The 22,183-nt window shown below is 38.3% G+C and overlaps 2 protein-coding genes across 3 annotated transcripts in view; one reads left to right on the top strand and one right to left on the bottom strand.

Annotated features, from left to right (window-relative positions):
• Arl13b (ADP ribosylation factor like GTPase 13B) overlaps positions 1 to 22,183 on the bottom strand; it is a 59,482-nt gene that overhangs the window by 19,992 nt on the left and 17,307 nt on the right. For both annotated transcript variants that reach the window (XM_027412437.2, XM_027412436.2), the window contains exons 3-5: positions 21,642 to 21,891; positions 2,441 to 2,546; positions 874 to 1,076 (exon numbers count right to left, since the gene is read on the bottom strand). In XM_027412437.2, the coding sequence (XP_027268238.1) occupies positions 874 to 1,076; positions 2,441 to 2,546; positions 21,642 to 21,891 (559 nt within the window). The remainder of the gene's footprint in view (positions 1 to 873; positions 1,077 to 2,440; positions 2,547 to 21,641; positions 21,892 to 22,183) is intronic.
• On the top strand, positions 14,690 to 15,605 carry Stx19 (syntaxin 19). Its single transcript, XM_035444406.1, has one exon. It carries the CDS (start codon positions 14,698 to 14,700, stop codon positions 15,574 to 15,576), a length of 879 nt encoding a protein of 292 aa, XP_035300297.1. The 5' UTR covers positions 14,690 to 14,697; the 3' UTR covers positions 15,577 to 15,605.

Here is a 22,183-nt window from a genome sequence, read left to right as displayed (position 1 = left end):
ATAAAGTAAGTCCTTAAAAATAACACCTCAGGACAGGGAAACTTTTTGATAAAATCAGTCTTCCAGCTCAGGATTGAGTTAATCAGTCCTCTAACATTGAAGCTCTATACTGAGGCTTCTCATTCCGTTGCATTTTGACACACTGAATCTGATGTTTCTTTGCTGAGGCTCCCTGTGCATTAAAGGGAGGTTAACGACACCCTGGCCTCTACCTATGCCACCCCACCCACAGCAAATAAAAATGTCTCTAGATACTACCTGCTCCTAAAGCAAAATCTCTCTGCACTTTGAGAAGGACTCTGAAATGACTCAGCACCAGTTGATACAAACTTACATCTTTGGGAAGCAGTTACTACATAAGAAGTATACTTTTATTTTAACTGTTTTATTATTTATTTATTTACTATGTATACAACATTCTGCTTCCATGTATATCTGCACACCAGAAGAGGGCACCGGATCTCATAATGGATGGTTGTGAGCCACCATGTGGTTGCTGGGAATTGAACTCAGGACCTCTGGAAGAGCAGTCGGTGCTCCTAACCTCTGAGTCATCTCTCCAGCCCCCTAAGAAGTATACTTAACTACTATCCCATCCCCAGGAAAGTTTTACAAGTTCATCACTTGGGCTGGAGATAGGGCTCCATGGTAGAATGCTTGCCTCCCATATATCCCTAGCACAACAAAACAAAAGTACCATCTACACTTGTGTATGTATGCAAAGATTCACAGAAATGGGAAATTTACTTAAAATCTTTCTTCACACAGAAAGAGAGAAAACTGAACAGACAGACTGAATTAGCAAAATTTAACAGATTAAAACTATCTCTTTTAATCTTCAAATGAACTGTGTGGTAAATTCAATCAACTTACCTTTCTTCTCGTAATTTTCGAACTCGCTCAGCCCTCTCTCGTTTCTCTTGTTCCTCAAGAGCTCGCTGTTCAGTTGTGTCTTTTTGGATGCGTTCACTTAAGGCATCAAAGTCTTTCGCAATGATATGAAGTAGCCAATAAAGCCCCTTTTTAATGGACTTGTCAATTTTCTTTCCATATCCCAAGACTGCTGAACACGGTTCCTGAAGAAAATCATTTGACCCAATGATTAAAGCTAAAAGTTCTCCACATGAACATATTCATAAACCCTTAAGTAATATTATTGATAAAGCAAAATTTAGCCCTTTAAGTTAATAATATAACTTGCAAAGCACAATTTTGCAACAACTAAATTTAGTACTACCAGAACTTGAAAAATAATTATACACATTATCTATGCTACATCATGAGGAAGATGAGAGGACCAGATACAATTTTATATAAATTTACTGGAAGACAAACTGAAATGCCCCGAGAAAAGCACTGCTGTTTATTAAGAATTCCTGGAAAGACCAGGCACAGCAGTACACATCTCTCTACACAGCACTCTGGAGGCAGAGGCAGGCAGATAGATTTTTGGGAGTTTGAAGCCAGCCAAAGTGACATAGACAGACTCTGTCTCAAAAAAAGGGGAGGGGGGATATTGGAGGTTATAAATTCTTAGGCTGAGCTAGGGATGGTGGCGCACACCTTTAATCCCAGCACTTGGAGGGCAGAGGCAGGTGAAGCTCTGTGAGTTAAAGGCCAGCCTGGTCTACAAATCAAGTTCCGGGACTGCTACACTGAAAAACCCTGTCTGCAAAACAAAACAAAACAAAACAAAAAATCCAAAAGCAAACAACAACAACAACAAAACCAAGCAAGCAGAAAAAGAACAAAGAACAAAAGAAAACAAGCCTATGCCAGTGAAGTTCCAGCAACAGAACCATCTATGAGGCTTACAGCCTCAAGATCATTTCCCAAAGACTGAATAAGTCCTCTGCTGTGTTCAAGGCTGTACAACAGCTCAGAGTATGCTGTAACTTTCTAAGAATCTTATTAAATCTCTTATGCTAAAAATTTTGGGTTTTTTTCTAGTTTTCAAAATTTGCATCATGAAAGGTTACTGATTCTATCAGCAATATCTACCAAAAAAAAAAAAAAAACCCAAAAAACAAACATAAAAAATGTAGAAAGAATGTAGGAAAGTTTCTAGAAGTTAGTGAAAAAATAGAAGAGATATTATAGTATTAACTGAACAAAGACAGAATGGTGCATGGCATAAAGGTTATCTTAATACTGTTTTATCTTTTTACATTTCTTTATTAATCTGGGGGTGTGCGGCAAATAGCACACAGCACGAGAGGTCAGGAGACAACCTGCTGGAATCTGTGGTCTCCTACCACACTGGATCCCAGGAAGTGAACTCTGTGGTCAAGCCTGGATGCTTTTTTCAGCTGAGTTACCGTACAGCACCACCCCAAAAGACTGTTTTCCAGTTGACTATCCTTTTTATAGAAACTAAATTTTCTGAACAAAATTAAACAAAATAATGACATTGATGACAATAATAATATAATACACTTACTATCTGGCACAGGCACTTGTGCTCATTGACCAGCTTCTCCAGAGAGAGACATTCGATCACATCGGCTTCTCCTAAGGCGCCCTCCTTGTCTTGTTTATTCGCCAATCTAGGAAGACAAAGGAACGGGTTGTACAGCAAATGTATAATCCCGGAGCAACTGACGTGTCCCTTTCAAGGTCTCTATTCCCAAGATTTCAATCTATCTTATAGGATAAGCTGGTTCAGGAATACTGTAGCACAGACTTCATAACTTTTCATAGTGACTGCTCTAAAACCCAGTGCATAAGAACTGGTTACAAAAAAAAAAACAAAAAAACAAAAAACAACAACAACAAAAAAAACAGCAAAGGCATCAAACAACAACAACAACAAAAAACCCACAAGCAACCACTAGAACGATAGTAAAAACAACCATAGAGGCCTCAGACAAAAATCCATGCCTTTTCTTCTTAAAAACAATGCTGCTGGGAATGTGAATTCCGTTCTACTCCACACTGGAGTGTTGAGATGAAGCAACTATGGAAACGAACGTGGAGCCTTCTCCTATCCCCTCCCTCCCTCATTCCAGACACAGTCATTGTCACTATTCCTGAGTTCAATTTCACACTGTTTTCTTTGGAAAATATAAACATATGTATTTTGTTTGAAAATATAAAAATATATTTTGGGGGGCAGTATGTCAAAAATTTACAACTAAGCTCTGTGTACCATGATATTTTTTTCCAAACACAAAACTCAATCCTGAAATTATCTTGCTGCAGAATAAAGAAATCTGTATTTCACTCGAAGCTGCAAAATGACATATCCTATAGAGCATCCAGTGTCCACGCACCAATGCTGCACAGAAGGCTTTCTTCCTTGTCTTGACAGAGCACTGGGAAGGAGTGTTGTATTTGGTAGGGGAGGGGGAAAGAACAGATTTGAGAAAGTGGGAATTCAGACTCAATCTACATCTTACTTTGATTTCGATAATGTCCATCCAACATCTCCAATGGGGGTAGGAACATCAAAAAAGTAAAGGGTTAGCAACTTGAGACTATGAAAGAATTTTCATTCCTACATTTCTGTTAAGTATTTCTTCCTGGTAGAAATTAATTTTGAATTTCTATATTGACTTAATAAATACACAGCAGTACTGTATAACTGTAATTCTACTTTGAAAATTATAGAGACTTATTCTAAGGTCAAAATAACAGCCTAGAAAGAAAAGTGAAGTGGAAACTTGGAAGACAAAAGTCCTCTGTAATTCTGTGAGTTAAGCCCTGTGGGGTATCCAAGCAGAAGAGGATTCAATCTTAAATGGGCTCTAAAACTATCCATTCCTGCTCATGCCTCCTTCATTCTGACCTTTCAGGGTTTGAAAGCGCCACAGAAACCTTTGTGTGGACACACCAGCATTTTTCAGAAGTCAGGCATTCTGCAGGCAGTGCAGACTAGGTACAGTGAACGTACTCACACTCTGGGTGAACAATTTAACGAGGACTTCCTGTTACCAAGGGAGCTCCGGTGAAAGCCATCTCCCTTTAATCTAAGGAACAGGTGAGGAACAGGCAAAACCAGATTTCCCAGGTGTGAAGTAAGCAACTCACACTTCTCAGCAAATGTACAACTTTATCTCCAACGTATTTGCCTTCATTGTTTGGCTTTCAGTTAACTGTATGAGAACCATAAAGAAAGCCTGTGGCTTAGAAGTGATCTAAGCATTGGATAGAGCGTTACAATCCATGGCACTCCGTTTTTCTCTCAGAATAAGGACTCTAACAACACCGGTGGGAAAACAAGAACAAGACTATAAGGTAAGTGAATTAATGTGTGTGTCTGTGTCTGCTATTTAAAGTGAAACATTCAGAATTAGAGTGTGTGTGTGTGTGTGTGTGTGTGTGTGTGTGTGTGTGTGTGTGTGTGTGCTATTTAAAGTGAAACACTCAGAATTTCTCTCTCTCTCTCTCGCTCTCTCTCTCTCTCTCTCTCTCTCTCTCTCTGTGTGTGTGTGTGTGTGTGTGTGTGTGTGTGTATGCGCACGTGCACATGCTATTTAAGGTGAAATACCCAGAAACTACAATGCAGGTATATTGTGACAGTAAAGAATGGCTCAGCAGTTCCTTCAGTTACTTTACTGTCTATTGCACAGAGCTGCAAGCAGCCGACCTGTCCTGGCTACAATGACCGGAAGAGGACTGAGGTGGAGTTACCGACCTCAGATACAATCATTACTTTAATTCTATAAAAACTTCTCAGTTTAGAAAAGCAGCTCCTGTGAAAACAAATCTGAAATTCTTTCTTTATTGATATTAAATTAATAATGCTATGTTTATTTTAGACAGGACTTTTACACTTAATACTGAACAAGACTTTATGCCCAAATTTGACAGAAAAATATGAATTTCTTCATTGTTGTATCCTAGCATCTGCTAAAGCTAATTTGAAGAAATTTTAAGATAGTTTTGTTGGGAAAGGGCTACTCTAAACTATCAAAGCACTCAAGCATTTTACTTTCGTAGATAGTACACTGAACATACTTAAACTAAAAATTATTATAGTCTGTTCAAGCCATTAGATCAACTTAATGGCTTATCAAAATGGGCACCATTTAAATGAAATGTAATTCCTAAGTTATATTTGTTCCTATAGCTGAATTTAATAAATACTCATTTCAAATCAACATAATGACTTTTTAAAGTATTTTTAAAGGAGATATGAAGTTGGCCACATAATATGCAAGGCAATCTCTCTTCAAGGCTATGCACTTTGAAATTTAATATGAAGACTACTTCATATCTATTTAACTTATCTGAATCAGATAAGCAAAAGTAAAAATCAAAAATAAAAGAACCAACAACTAACTCTTAGTAAAGTTATGATCTTACTAGTTAGTTCAACAAGAAAACTAACACATCCAAATTGAATCCAAAGAAAGGATACTGGAAGAATACATTACTAAAAATGTCAGCTAATTCAAGCTTACAAAATATAGAAAGTAAGATTCCCCCACTTTTAACCTTGAGCTAGAAGAAGCTGAAAGTTGTCTTTATACACAAGAACAAAATGTATTTCTTGAAGTACTTATTAATCAACATAGCAACTACAGAAAGTTTACTTTAGAAAATCCATAAGGAAATTAAACATGTATCCTATGGTGTATTTTTTAAATTTTATTATTTTTAATTAATTTATTTATTTATTTATTTATTTTGGTTTTCAAGACAGGGTTTCATTGTGTAGTCCTAGCTGTCCTGGAACCCAACTGTAGACCAAGCTGGCCTTGAACTCACAGAGATCCGCCTGCTTCTGCCCCACAGTGCTAGGATTAAGGGTGTTCACCAACACTGCTCCATGGTATATTTCTAAAAGTTGTGGGTAATGCATATTCATGCTTGTCTCTATGAATCTGCATTCTCTGTAGCAGGGCGAGAAATCCCTTTGGGTCATTCCTATTTACTTTTCTTTTTTCCCACAAGAAACTGTTGTAAATTATTCTTGTATCTGCTATTATCAGATTTTTTTCTTTTCTTAAATACCATACTTACACTCACAGATGTAGTCAACCTTATGGGTGAAATTCAAGCCACACAGCAAATTCAAAAACTTACAGTAGTAAATTAAACGTACCGATGATCTTATCATCTACAGACAGAATACAACCACACTAAGAGAACTGCATTAAAAAAAAGATCTCAAGAACTTCAAGCCTAACCAATTAAATGATTTCTTATGAGTTTCATATTTATGCTTACATGAACTGTATCCAAAATTTAAATTCCATTGGTCTACCTGTCTATTTTTGTGCCAATTCCAAGCTGTTTTCAGGTCTATAACTCTATAATAGAGCTTGAAGTCAGGGATGGTGATGCCTCCAGAAGTTCCTCTATTGTACAGGGTTGTTTTGGCTATTCTGGGTCTTTTGTTTCTCCATATAAAGTTGAGAATTGTTCTTTCAAGGTCTGTGGAGAATTGTGTTGGGATTTTGATGGAGATTGCATTGAATCCGCAGGTTGCTTTTAGCAAGATTGCCGTTTTTACTATGTTGATCCTACCTGTCCAAGACCATGGGAGATCTTTCCACTTTCTGGTATCTTCTTTAATTTCTTTCTTTAGAGACTCAAAATTCTTATGGTACAGGTCTTTCATGTTTTTGGTTAGTGTTATACCAAGGTATTTTATGTTGTTTGTGGCAATTGTAAAGGGTGATGCTTCTCTGATTTCTTTCTCCACCAATGTGTCATTGGTATATAGTAGTGCTACAGTTTTTGAGTTAATCTTGTATCCTGCCACTTTGCTGAAGGTGTTAGTCAGCTGTAGGAGTCGATATAGTCTAATGTAGACTATCATATCGTCTGCAAATAGTGAGAGTTTGACTTCTTCCTTTCTGATTTGTATAACCCACACACCTACGAACACCTGATTTTTGATAAACAATCCAAATTTATACGATGGAACAGAGAGAACATCTTCAACAAATGGTGCTGGCATAACTGGTTGCAGACATGTAGAAGACTGCAGTTAGACCCAAGCCTATCACCTTGCACAAAATTTAAGTCAAAATGAATCAAAGACCTCAACATAACTCCAGCTACACTGAACCTATTAGAAGACAAAGTAGGAAATACCCTTGAATTAATTGGTACAGGAGACCGCTGAGGTCAACAATTGATAAATGGGACCTCCTGAAACTGAGAAGTTTCTGTAAGGCGAAGGAGACAGTCAGCAAGACAAAACGGCAGCCCACAGACTGGGAAAGGATATTTATCAACCCCACATCTGACAGAGGGCTGATCTCCAAAATATACAAAGAACTCAAGAAGCTAGTCTCCAAAACACCAAACAATCCAATTAAAAAGTGGGGTACAGAACTAAATAGACAATTCTCAATAGAGGAATCTAAAATGGCTGAAAGACACATAAGAAAGTGTTCAACATCCTTAGCCATCAGGGAAATGCAAATCAAAACAACTCTGAGATACCATCTTACTCCTGTCAGAATGGCCAAAATCAAAAACACCAATGACAGTTCATGCTGGAGAGGATGTGGAGAAAGGGGAACACTTCTCCACTGCTGGTGGGAGTGCCAACTTGTACAGCCACTTTGGAAATCAGTATGGCGACTCCTCAAGAAAATGGGAATCAGTTTAACACAAGATCCAGAAATTCCACTCTTAGGCATATACCCAAAAGAAGCACATTCATACAATAAGGACATCTGTTCAACGATGTTCATAGCAGCACTATTTGTTATAGCCAGAAACTGGAAGCAGCCTAGATGCTCCTCAAGTGAAGAATGGATAGAGAAAATGTGGTACATTTACACAATGGAGTACTACTCAGCAGAAAAACCAATGGAATCTAGAAATTTGCAGGAAAATGGATGGAACTAGAAGAAATGATTCTGAGCGAGGTAATCCAATCACAAAAAGACAAACATGATATGTACTCACTCATATGTGGATTTTAGACATAGAGTAAAGGATTACCAGCCTACAACCCACACTGCTAAAGAAGCTAATAAACAAGGAGGACCCTAAGAGAGACATACATGGTCCCCCGGAGAAGGGAAAAGGGTCAAGATCTGTTGAGCAAATTGGGAGCACAGGAAGAGGGGGGAGGGAGCTAGGAGAATGAGAAGGAGAGAAGAGGAGGGATTCAGAGGACATGAGGGAGCAGAAAGGTTGAGTCAGGCAAAGAATAGATGATAACAAGAATGGAGATATCATAATAGAGGGAGACATTTTTGGTTTACAGAGAAATCAGGCACTAGGGAAATGTCTGGAGATCTACAAAGATGACACCAGCTAACAATCTAAGCAATAGAGGAGAGGCTACCTTAAATGCCCTCCCCTGATAATGAGATTGATGACTAACTTACATGCCATCCTATGGCCTTCATCTGGCAGCTGGTGGAAGTAGAAGCAGACACCCACAACTAATCACCGAACTGAACTGGAACCCAGATGCAGAGAAGGACAAGTGAAGAGCACAGGGGTCCAGACCAGGCTGGTGAAACCTGACCCGACCAGAAACAGCTGACCTAAACATTGGGGAATTCTTGCTCCTTAGACTGGTAGCTAGAATACCAGCATGGAACTGATCCAGACCCCAGGAACATAGGTTTTTGTGAGGAAACCATGGAAATCTACGGGACCTGCTGTAGAAGTTCAGTACTTATCCCTAGTATTGGTGTGGACTTTGGGAGCCCATTCCATATAGAGGAATACTCCCTGAGCCAAGACACACAGGGGTGGGCCTAGGCCCTATCCCAAAGGATACAATAGACTCTGATGACACCCTATGGAAGGCCTCACCATCCAAGGGGAACAGAAAGGACATGTGATAGGGTTTTAGTTGGGGGGGGTGGGGGAGGGGGGAGGGAGAAGGGAACTGGGACTGTCATGTAAATGAATCCTGTGTTCAAATAAAAAAAAAAAGTTGAAAAAAAATGGAGATGGCCACAGCCAGAAAGGTGGAATTGAGGTCTCCAAGTGACCACATACAGACAACAATAACTATTCCGAACTTTAACTCAAGGCTTGAGAACTGCATTGCCATACAATAGAATTAGGTAGAGTTTTTTAAAAAATGAAATTTAACTTTTACAAGGAATTACAAGTTAAATTTATTTCAAAGCTGATAATTTTTTTGCTGTAACTCTTAAAATTTGCATTAAGGATTATATTGATTGTAATTAACTATAATTAATTATACACCACAATTACAAGAAATATATGACATAACTTATTTAGTATTAATTAAAGCAGGGGAAATTGCGGGCTGAGTGATGCTTATCTGTAACCTTAGCACTTAGAAAGAAGAAACAAAAGGATTATGAGTTCAAGGCTAGTCTGACCTGTCTCAAAAATCCAATGGCTGGTGATGGTGAGATGGCTCAGCAAGTAAAAGTGCTTGCTGCCAAACCTGATGACCTGAGTTCAGTTCCTTGTAATCCACAGGGTGGAAGGAGGGAACCAACTCCCAACTCTAGAAGTTGTCTTCTGACATCCATACATGGGCTATGCAGCACAGGCATGCACACATACACATACTCACAAGCATGCATATATATAAAACACTACACCAATAATTATATAACATTAGGAGGAAAAATTATAAAAAATGAGCTCTAAAATCTTTTACTTATAATTATTTGTTTTATGGGGAACCAACATAGGACATGGGTGTCAGCTAGGGGCACTGGACAGTCTATGGGGCCTCTGGCAGTGGAACCAGGATATATCCCTAGTGCACAAATGGACATTGGGAACCCATTCCCCATGGAGGGCTACTCTCTCAGCCTAGATACACAGGGGAGGGCCTAGGCCCTGCCCCAAATGACTTGACAGATTTTGATGATCCCTCATGGAAGGCCTCACCATTCCTGGGGAGTAGATGGGAGGGGGTCCATAGGGGGCATGGGAGGATGGGAGGAAGAGCGAACTGGGATTGACATGTAAAATAAGATTGTTTCTAATTTAAATAAAATTTATAAAAAATTGTTTGCTTTAGTACTGAAATCTTTCCTGATCAAAATTACTGTTTACATTTTAATAAGGGACATAAATAACAATAGTCAATATTACTCAGTATATTCTTTCTATTTCATTTCCTAGACCCATGGAAAAGGGGTAAAATTATTTCTAGAAGATACACAGGATACACAGATACAATAATTACATTCCAAATATAATATCTAATCTTCTATTCCTCTGTGACTAATTTTCATTTTGCAAGTTTTCTATATTTAATGTCAGTGTTTAATATTGTTGTTCACTCCGAGTTGTGAAACTCTCTACTTTGGTAGTTTCTAATCCAATAGTCTTTACCTGAAGGTAGAGAAATTACTCCTTGCAAGGAAAGTAGAAAACAGAATGAAGAAGAAGATAGGCAAGAAGAATCCTCTTCCAGCTTAGAAATTCCTTATTTTGAATTTGGCTGGGTTTTTCTTTCTGTTTGTTTTGTTGTTTTGTTTTTTTTCCAGACAGGGTGTCTGGCTGTCCTGGAACTTGCTTTATATACCATGCTGGCCTGCCTCTGCCTCCTGGGTGCTGGTGTGGGCCACCACTGCCAGGGTCTGAATTTCGTTTTAATGTTACACATCATATCAGTGTGTGTGTTGGGGGGCGGTAATCTACAAAATACTGTAGTTAAACTATTTAAAATAGTTAAAGTAAATAGAACACTTCAAATGTCCTGTAGACAGCAGAAGCTTGAAACACAAGAGTTCAGTAATAAAATTACATGGCAATTGTTTGAGCAAACAGTCAACATGTAAAAGGACTTTTTACGTTAAAAGGATTCCTTGGGATGTGGAGTCTTTCCTACATGCCCAACCATTCCAATTACTTGTATTTAGAACTTGCTGTGTGTCTAGGTAATCTTTCCCTTCTCGGTGCTGGCTTTTCCTCTAAGAGACACCAAAGGGGAGTTTTGGGCACAGAAGCAGGTTTTAACTGAAATCTGTAATAAGAAAGGATGAGGGTGTAAAAGAGCAAACGGCACTCAGGAGACTATGACAGTAATCCACGTGAATAATGTCTTGGCTCAGACTGGAAGAGATGGCTAGCTCCAAATATGCTAAGTAAGGAAGAAAGGCTGGTAAGTTTTATTAGTTGTTTGGAAAGGAGCTAAGACATAAAACATTGAAAAAAATTAATCAAGGATGACTGGAGCTTTTGAATTGGAGTCCCTGAAAGAGCAGAGTTGAGTTGCCAGTGAGTGAGCTAGAACAATCTACACATTGAGATATCGACGACTCATTCCAGACGTACACACTTAAATGGGACTCAGCAAGCAAGCAGGTGTTTTAAGAGAATCTAGACTGGAGATCTAACTTGGAATCAACAGTTTTTAGTATCATTATTAAAAATAATGGTGGATAATCTTCACCTTATACGCACTCCAATATTCAGAGTTAGGGGAGATGAGGATTCAGGGGCCTTGGGGAGGGTGGGAATGAAAGAATAAGGGATAAAAAGTCAAACACTTTTTTTTGGACAGTGTCTCAAAAACTAACTTTGTTAAACTCAAGTTACATTGCTTCCACCTTCAAAAATATTTCCCAATGATTTTCATGTATTCTGTTTTTATTATTCAACTCTCTCATGGGCCATTTCTGCTACACCGGGAAACAGTGCTATATAAAATACGTTTAAAACATCTTTTGAAAACCAAATTCATTCCAATGCCACATGTGCTCTTCATGTGTCTTCTACAGCATCTATGGTGAATAATGCAGACAAGTCAACTATAATCCGCTTCCTATCTGCCTTTCTGATTTCTTTCCTCTGTTAATGTTCCTTCTATTAATTTCTACCTATACCAGCATTCATTTTTTCTTAAAGTACAACAGCCTCGGGCTGGAGAGATGTTCAGTAGTTAAGACAATGTACCATTCCTGCAGAGAGTGTAAATTCCAGTCCTAGAACCTATAGCAGTCTCACAGCCACTTTTAACTACAGTTCCAAGGCATCCAACACCTCTGGTCTCGACAGATATCTCTACTCACATGCAAGTTTCCATTCAGAAACACACACATGTACACATAATTAGAAAAAATTTTTTAAGTACATTAGTCTTACTCATTTGTTTGGCATTCTATCTCCTATCTAGAGCCTATACTCTCTTGTGTTTTCACCTATTTGGCTTCTCAATATTGGGGAGTCACAACACAAATATCTCCTTCTAGAGGCCTTGTGTAGGAGGCTTTCTTTTGGGCCACTGATCCAATCATCACATGAACTTATTAGTTATGAATGCTCGGCCTTATCTTATGCTTGTCTGACCAGCTCTTATAACTTAAATTAGCGTGTTTCTTTTCATCTACATTTTCCCTTGGGGCTTTTAACCTTCCTTTCATTCTGTATGTCCTACTCCGTGTCTGGCTGGCTGCCTGACCCTGGACATCTCCCTCTTTCTTCCTCATTCTCTTTTCTCTTCTCTCTGGAGCCTAGATTCTTCCTCCTACTTATTCTCTCTGCCTGCTGGTTCTATCTGTCCCTCTCCTGCCTAGCTACTGTCTGTTCAGCTTTTTATTAGACCAGTCAGGTGACCTTGGTAGACAAGATAAAACAGTAATATATCTTTGCCTAGTTAAATAAATGCAACACACCTTTACAAAGTTAAAGTAATACTCCACAACAGCCTTGCCTTATTATCCGTTGAGACATAAGATGATCTTATTACCTCATTAATTCTAACTTCATAAACTAGTTATCTCAAGACAGTTCTACACGCTTACAAAGTCTTCTTTATACTGCATTAATTCTCCTCCCATGTAATTCCCACCCAATGACCTTTAGAATGATGCTATGTCTAACCATGTTGTATTGGCAGATTTTCACATTTTAGAAAATAATTGTAAAAGAAATCTCTTACAGCTATTTAAATTTATTTCAAAGATTCTCTACTTCGAATTTCTTTGTGGATTTCTAATTTATGAGTTTCCATCACAAAGCATCATACCTTAAATGTGCCATGAATAGCATAATTTCAGTGGCATATGTATCTTTCTTAGCCTATTATACTGGTACTTATTATTCTGGTGGCTGACTAAAAGCATGTTTTGAAGTCCAATACTTTGTCATAGATAACTTCTATGGAACAGTTTTCTATTTTATAGATAAAAAGAAGTTTTCTAAACAGTTGATATTTCACATCCTTTCCCATTAAGTCATTTTTTTTTTAACTTTTACAGTATATGCTTGATGTTACTTTAATCTCTGAATTTCAATACAACTTCAGGAGACTAAAGACAATTCCACACTATGCACCATGGATATATCTGATAACTATATGTGTGTGTCAGAAGATTCAGATCATTAATTAAAAAAATCTGTATAAATATGCCAAACATTGAGTCTCACATTATCACATCCTATCAGAGCTTTCTCTGTTCAATATTAAGAAAATGTCTAGAGATAAATGAGCTATTTATATTCCCATTTAGCCTTTTCAAAACTATGAAAGGGATTAAGTGCCTTTCTATACTCAAGGATTAAGAAAATAGTGGTTTATTAAAAATAATAGCTTTTACTTATTTCACTGTATGTATGTGTGTGTCACTGCCTTATCATTATATATAATCATATGTAACTTATTTCAATTTGATTTGATGCTATGGACAATTAGGAGCACTAGGTGAAAATGAAAATATCAGTATTCTCAGTTAAGGTTATATATAATCATGTTCTCAAGTATCTAAAGATTATCATGATATGAATTTCTATACATTTTGCCCTAGGAGCCAAGATCCTTGGAAATAACTGTCAAGAATGAGAAGTCAGCATAATCAACTCAATAATTTTCATATATGCAATAGCTAAGAAAACAAGGCTATATAAAATATGCCAATTCAAAAAGCTCATTATATATTGCTTAAAATCCACATAGAATTTATTCTGTCATTATGTGAGTTTTAATTGAATTATGCATATTCAGAAAAATGATTATATATGTGTATATTTTTATGTGGAAGAGTGTTTGCCTGAATGTATGTATGTGTATCACATACATACCTGGTCCCCACAGGAATGAGAAAAGGGCATCAGATCTCCTGAAACTGGAATTACATATGGTTGTTGCACTGCCACGTGTGTGCTGGGAAAGGAGCCCTGGACTTTTGCAAAAGCAGCATGTGCTCTCAACTGCTGAACCATCTCTCCAGTACCAGAAAAATGTCTATTTTAAACAGGGCATAGACTAAACTCAATGGGAAAGGCATCTTTAATAATGATATTTTTAGGAAGCTAAAAGCCAATCCTAAAAGTCAAAGTACAGTCAAAGCTTTTGTAATGGAAAGTCGTACTGTGGACAGTATAATGGCATGGATGAACTTACTTGTAGGCAACTATACCTTCCCCATTGCCTTCTCAGTGACTATACTCAAATAAATGAGATATGTGGCAGGAGCAACCATTCAAAGTAATTCCTAAATTTTCTTGTATTACTTTCTCTATTTTGATAATATCTATGAGGAAATTATTTTTTATTCTCCTTCTTTTCTTTTTTAGTTATTACTATGTAGTTCAGGTTGGCCTCAAATTCCACATGTAGCCTAGGATAGCATCGAATTTGCCAGACTCTTTCTTGCCTTAGTCTCCCTGCAGGGATTATAGGCAAGAGCCATCGTGCCTTGTTCATATTCCTCAATTTTTAAAATTTCTGTTAGAAAACTAGAATTTTTGCTAAGAGACACATAGCTAATGGAGAAAAATGGCAACTTTGTCCTTTGTTCCATTTCATTATTTTTGCTTCTTAGGAGGGAAGGGAAGATGAAAGACCGACTTCAAGAATTAAAACAGAAAACCAAGGAAATCGAACTCTCTCGGGACAGTCAGGTGTTTGCAGAAGCAGACGACCAAGGTGTGCTTGTCCAGCAAGCTGTTATTTATGAGAGAGAGCCTGTAGCTGAGAGACACCTACATGAGATCCAAAAACTGCAGGAGACTATTAACAGCTTTGCTGATGATGTTCAAAAGTTTGGACAGCAACAGAAGAGCCTGGTGGCTTCCATGAGAAGGTTTAGCCTACTTAAACGAGACTCGACCATTGCAAAGGAGATAAAAATCCAAGCAGAACAGATTCACAGAGCACTGGGTGATTTGGTTAAAGAAGTAAAAAAGTCAGAGGTTGAAAATGGTCCGTCATCAGTGGTCACAAGGATACTGAAGTCTCAGTATGCCGCAATGTTCCACCACTTTCAGCAAACTATGTTTCTCTACAACGACACAATCGCTTCAAAGCAGGAGAAATGCAAGACATTCATTGTCCGCCAGCTTGAAGTGGCTGGAAAGGAAGTGTCTGAAGAGGAAGTGAATGACATGCTTCATCATGGGAAATGGGAAGTTTTCAACGAAAGCTTACTCACGGAGACCAGCATCACGAAAGCACAGCTCTCGGAGATTGAACAAAGACACAAAGAGCTTGTGAATCTGGAGACCCAAGTGAAGGACCTCCGGGACCTCTTCATTCAGATCTCTCTTCTGGTAGAGGAGCAAGGAGAAAGCCTCAACAACATTGAGGTAATGGTGACCAGCACAAAAGATTATGTCATCAATACCAAAGAGAAATTTGGACTCGCTGTAAAATACAAAAGAAGAAACCCCTGCAGGGTCCTGTGCTGTTGCTGTCCATGCTGTGGTTCCAAATAAAGAAACTGCTCAGGGTTTAGGGGTGAGGTTTCCACATTGCAGAATCTTGTTTGGGTTGTCTTCATTTCACGAGTCCAGTTACATACATCTTAACACTGCTAACCGGTCACTTTTCCCTTTAACATTTACCCACTAATGTTACAGAAATGCTGAAGCCGGTGACACAAGACAAGCATTTACCTAAGATGTACAGGTTAACTATTAAAAGTGACAGTGAAAGACCTTATGTTTCTGGAAAAATATTGAGTTCTCCTGTGCATTTCTGTATTCTTGTGATGAATATTCAACTAAGTGATAGTTACTTTATTAATCTGGCTCATTTGAGAATATTTTGGTAATTGAGAGTTGGATAAAACAAGGTCCCAAAATGCACCAAAATGCACAGTGCACCAAAATGAAGCTAAAAGGCCTATTAAGTCTTTATCCTTGGTTGGTAAGTAAACCTGGTGATAACTAGGATCTGGGAAAACTCAATTGCAAACTTGATGAAGAATCTAACTGGTGACAGTAAAGCTTGAGACCTAAGGTGAGGTAAGTCTGTTTTTATGAACTTAGAAACAGACAAGAAACTGAATTACATACAGATCGGAGGGCTTAACAAAGTCAAAAGCAATTACGTTCTTGCACTTGTGACTTCACTTTATGATGACGTATAAATTAATGAAGAGGCCTAAGCAGTCCTGGACTGTGTGATTGTCCTTCTGACAGCCTCCAGAGTGCTTGGAAGACAAAGGAATGCACCAATGAGCCCATTCTGCTTTTTCTTTAAATCTTGCCTTTCATTTCACTGCTTGTCTTTGCACACTGTGCTCCATCTGTACTGTCCTTTTCTGTAATGGATCAGGTAGGTCATTCTGGAGTGTCTTTTCTCTTTGTTATGCCTGAAATAAACCTGCCCTTATTATCACCTATTCTGTTCACTTGAATGTTGCCACTGGTGGGTGGGTGGGCCATAGGCACCACAAAGATATTTTGTCTTCCTACTTGAGAATATATTTTCTTTCTTATTGGTAAAATATTACAATTTCCTACATATGAAAGCAACATGGTCATCTTTGTGGTTTTTTGGTTTGTTTGTTTGTTTTTGCTTCTATTGCATTGCCTCTATCAGCAGGCAATGTTTCTGTCCAGTAAATATTTGCCACTGTTGTTCTGGAAAAAACAAATAATTGCCTTTGAGAAAGTCCTTCCTTGAGTACTCACCCTAGCAAAGCCATCCTGATGACCTGTGGCATCTCATCACCCTTACTGTAAGTGTCTGCGGGAATTAACACCATCTTTTTAATTTTTTGAGACAGGGTTTCTCTCTGTGTAGCTTTGTGAACCAGGGTGGACTCAAACTCACAGAGATCTGCCTGCCTCTGTCTTCCGAGTTCTGGGATTAAAGGTGTGCACCACCACTGCCCGGTTAGTTAACACCATCTTATAAATCTGTTTTACTTGCTTCTGTGTTAGCAGGTGAATTAACAATTGATTTCTTGTGAATCCAACCAAAATCCAGTCTGTAAGAGTGCTTTTTCCTACCACCAAATTCACTCAGTTATCCCATTTCATTTGTACACCCAGTCTCCTCTCCTCCTTATAGTATGGAAGGCTGCATTTCTGCTCCAACGGAGTTTTCCTTCTCTCTGCAATAAGAAGTGAGCTCCTCCTCTGGGTCACTGTCACTGTGCTCTGTGTTCCCTGTATTAGGTGTCCTAAAGTCCCTTCACGTCCCATCTCTGCAGGACTGACTCCTCACTCTAGGGCTCCACCTGTTTAAACTCTTGGTCAGAGTGGTGGTGGACAAAGGGGAGAGAATTTGTGTGTCACGATTTCTATTTCCTTAAAGAACTCTAAGACAAAGTTATCAGTTGGGAAGAGCAGAGTTAAGGGAGCAAGAGGATGAATGAAACAATCAGGCCAGGGGGAAGGACTGAAACATCTTGAAAAATGGCAAGAGAATAATCAGGTGGCATTCTGGGCCCATCCGAAAAGTACTGGGATAACTTTTGGTCTCAGCCAGTACACTTGTATTTTTAACCTAGCAATGCTCAGCAGCTTGGATGTTGGGAGAGAATGTGAGCATCTCTGTCTGCTCCGGGTGGTGGCTCTCCCACACCTGTGCAATGCACGAAATGTGTGTTGAGGGAGCTGGGGAACTTGAAAAGGTTAAACTGCCATGTTACATCATGCTTTAAGTACTATGAAGCAATTTTAGTTTAGAAATGGAAATTGAATTGCTTTCTACTGTGTCTGGTACCAAGCATCACTGTGGAAAAGATGTTTCATGTGTCCTAGCTTAAAATGCATAGAGAAGCTTTATAGAAAGGATTCCTTTAAGACCATTGATAAACTCAGCAGCTGACCAGATAACTGCAGCTAGTACCACCATCAGCTAGTACCTCCACTGTTCCTTTTAAATTTTTATTTAGAGATTTACGGATACTTGGTTATAGCTGTTCTTAAATAATTAATCATGAAAACTAAGACTATTAAGTGCTATTTAATATGCATTAGTTCAATTATGCCCAGATGGATTTGTAAAAAGTTCTTTTTGTTAGTATTCTATCATGTTTATAGAGTAAGAATTAAGCACAGATGTATTGCAAAGCAGTGAATAATATTCTATTTCATTGCTACATTTTCTTTTTGTCACATTAATATGAATTATACATACTAATGGGTTCAACAATGACATTTCCATGCGTGCATTATTGTGGTTATCTACCTTCTCGTGTCTCTCATACCCTTGTCTGGTAGTTGCTTTCTATTCTCAGGTTGCCTCCCCACCAGTGCCCTTAGATTCTAAATTCTACATAAAAGAGAAAAAACAATGCTACATTTGTCTTTTTGTCTCTGGATAATTTCACTTAAGCTGGTGACATCTACTTGCTTCCATTTTCTTACGAATTACTTGATTTTGTTCTCCTATGTGGCTTCTCTGTTGATGTGCACCTAGGTTCATGCCATAACATGGCTATGATGATAAATGATATCTTATGTCTATGTCTTCAATTGCTTAGTATTATCCTAACCTAAACAAGTACAACATATTTAATCAGTTGTTCAATATTCTGATATTTTATTTCCACATTTAATAAAAAGTAAAAGCAGCAATTGTTTTTCTTACTACAATATCTAGAAGAGAAAACTAATTCTTGAAAGAGTAGATGGAACATTAGGGATCTGCTGGCTCTGGAAACAGAAGACAAAATTAATTAAAAATTAAAAAAATGATTAAAGACTTTTGGGTGCAGGTTAACATCACTAAATTGGATTAAATGGTTTGAATTCATGTAAGACTTTGAAGCACTATATCATTAGCAATAATATTCAAATCCATTTGCAGAACAGTAGGAACACTCTGCATGCATGCTTTCATTATCTGATTCACATCAGGCATCCAAATCCCCATTTATACGCAGAGCCTTGGAGGCTCAGAAGGAATCAGTAACTTTCCGGACTTCATGGTGGTTGCATACCTGTAATCCCTATCTTGGGCTGGCAGTTGCTGGGAGCTCCAAGTTAGCGTGGGCTACAGTATGAGACCTTGTCTCGTGGAAACAAAGGAAGGAAGAAAAGGAGAAACAAGGGAGGGGAAAAGAAGAGGAGGAAAGGAAAGGGCGCTTCCCGAGACCTGACTGATTCCAAAGGTCTCGCCCTCAAAATATTGGAGGTCTGGGATGAAAGCAGTGAAGCAGGAGGTCCATGGCAACATGTTGATGTCTACCTAGCAACACTGTCAACCATTTGGTTTTTGTTAATTTTAAAGTGTAGTAGCAAAAAAAGAGTGCAGCTTATGGTTGAAGAAGGCTGGAGTGCAAGTCCACAGTGTAAGGAAATGAAGACGGCAGCGTCAGGAGGCTACACAGCAGCGAGGCTTATGACAATGGGCCCTAGAACTTGTGAGTAGTGGACTCAGAGGATGAAGCTAGTCAAGGACTCACACCTGTGTTTAAGAAATCCTGGTTATGTGACCCCAGATGTCCAGCACAGTAAGGACATTTCACTGTATGATAAGACATGCCACTATTCCAATAGCTAAACTGGACTAACACAAGTCCAGTTATTACCCTGAGAAGAAATTGTAGTTGGTGGCTTCAGAGATATTCTGGATGCAAGTATTAGACAACTCAACTGGACTCCAGAAATGTGATGGGCAGAGTGATTTATCAGCCCTCTAAAGACGACTGTCAAGACAACACAAGAGAGAGGAGGTATACAGATGGCGCCCGTCTTCTTAGGGCATTGCTATCAACTGGGGCTGATGGAAAGTCAGGGAATAAAACTTCCAGTTCAATTTACTTCATAGGAAATCAAACAATGCCTTGTGCATTAATTCAAATTGTAGCAGTTACTTGGTATTTTTTGAATTAATATACACATAGATTCAAATATGCACAAGAGAAAAAAGAAGAAAAACAAATGGCTATTTGTTAAAAAGGCATGAGCTACTGCATTGATGATTAACGGTGATTAATATTCTAATTTTACTTCAGAAACCAGCCAGTCGCTGCTTAAATATTTTCAAAGATAACTTTAGCCTGTAGGGTTTCCCAAAGGTCACCTTTCATATAGACTTCTATTAATATTTTACTTCGGATTCAATAAAAGTAAGACTCAATTCTATAGATGTAGTAACTTCTTTAATCAAACACTTAAAAGTTTAAAAGTATAAGCTTTGCCAGTAAATGATCCAATAAAATTTCAACTTTTATAATCCTAGCTTCAAGTAGTCTTGTTTAAAAATCTTCATCTGCTATTAAGAAGCACAGGGAAAAGCTCCTCTTACATTTTTCTTTATCTAGCCATGATGGGTTGATTTTTTTTATATATACCTTAATAATGAATCACAAGAATGAGGGCAAAGTGAAAAACAGGCAAGGGCAAATACTCAGTTTCCTGCTGGGGGTTGAGGAGCAATCTGAACTAAAGGACTTTCGCTTTGCCTTGTCTCACGTTACAGCGCCATCTAGTGTTTACTGTGCACAAATGCCATGAATACAAATGTCCTCAATGTCTTCTACACATGTTCCTGAGGACAAAATGCTATATGCACGTGACTGAGACAATAAAGCTAGATCCCATGAGCAATAGCAAAATATGAAAGCTCAGGGTGAGAAATTAAAGTGTAATTAGAGAAGGAACCATTTAAATAACTTTCAAAAAAAAAACTACTGGAAACAGAACAGTAGTGGGGGAGGTGGCTCAGTTGGGAGAGTGCCTAGCTTACACAAGGCTGTGGGTCTGTTGATCAATGTAGTTCACACCTGTAATTCCAGCGCTTGGAAGGTAAAGATGATGGATCTGAAATGAGTTATGTTGTGCCTCACCCCCAACCCCCCAAAGGTTTTCTCCCTGTAACAGCTTTGGCTGTCCTGGAATTTGTTCTGTAGACCAGGCTGGCCTTGAACTCAGAGAGATCTACCTGCCTCTGCCTCCTGAGTGCTGGGATTAAAGGCTGATGGATCTGAAATTTATGGTCATCCTTGGCTACACATCAACCTCAAGACCAGTCTGAGCTATGCAAGAACATGTCTTAAAGAAAACAAAACCCAGGAAGAAGCAAAAATAAATAAATAAATAAATAAAATAAAATAAAATAAAGGACAATGACAAAACATAAATTACTAAGAAAGGAAGCTAGGTGTGATTGCACAACTCACAATGCTGAAGCAGGAGGATCAAGAATTCAAGTTCAACCAAGTCTACATGGCAAAATCTTGTTCTGAAAAAGGGCTGATGGGGCTGAAAATGCTCAGAGCCTTTGCCTAGCATGCCTAAAGGGGCAGGGGCAGGGGCAGGGGCAGGAGGGGATGAAAGCTTTCCTAAAACCTGTTCAAAATGCAAAATTTAATACAAAGCAGACCATCATATAAAACAAGAGTTCATATTTGATTCCTAAGGAATCCATCAGCAAGTTCAATCATAACACAAACTAAATTCTTCAATCCCTACCCAAGGCACTATAGCATTATAACTGAGAGGTAAGTACACACATTTATTATACTACTAGATGAACACCTTGGTTATTTAATATTCTGTAAGAGACAAACATCTCTTGCTAATGCTCCATTACTTACACCAGTATAGGCTTTCCTGATATCCTAGGATGTCTTAGCACTTCTGACATTGTCTCTTTTGTTTCTTCCATTCTCTCTTCATCGCTGGAATCCACAACAAATATTACCCCATAGGACTCAGCATAATAATTCTTCCAAATTCCCCGAATTCTTTTTCCACCTCCCAAGTCAAAGATGGTGACTTCAAACTTTCCTTGTCTAAGGTCAATTTTAGAAAATCCAACAGTGGGAGCTACGTCTTCAGGATGCTCTGTTTCAAATGACACAAAAAAGGGGAATCTTTAGACTTTAATAACATTAATGTAGCTCTACAACATAAATTATACAAAAATCATCATGCATATGTCACTAGGAAATGGAAAAGCCATTAGCTCATACAATAGACACTATCTCAAAATATACTTGTATGAAAGATAGGCTAATAATGTAAGTATCCAAACTTGTATTTTTACTATACACGTACAGGAGTTTGTTTTTGGTTTGTATTGTTTTTCAAGACAGGGTTTCTCTGTATAGCACTGGCTGTTCTAGAACTTGCTCTG

Source organism: Cricetulus griseus, chromosome 4, assembly GCF_003668045.3.
Source record: "Cricetulus griseus strain 17A/GY chromosome 4, alternate assembly CriGri-PICRH-1.0, whole genome shotgun sequence".
Classification (NCBI taxonomy): Eukaryota; Metazoa; Chordata; class Mammalia; order Rodentia; family Cricetidae; genus Cricetulus; species Cricetulus griseus.
The sequence above is the reverse complement of the archived record's forward strand: the minus strand, read 5'-3'. Positions and strand labels throughout refer to the sequence as shown.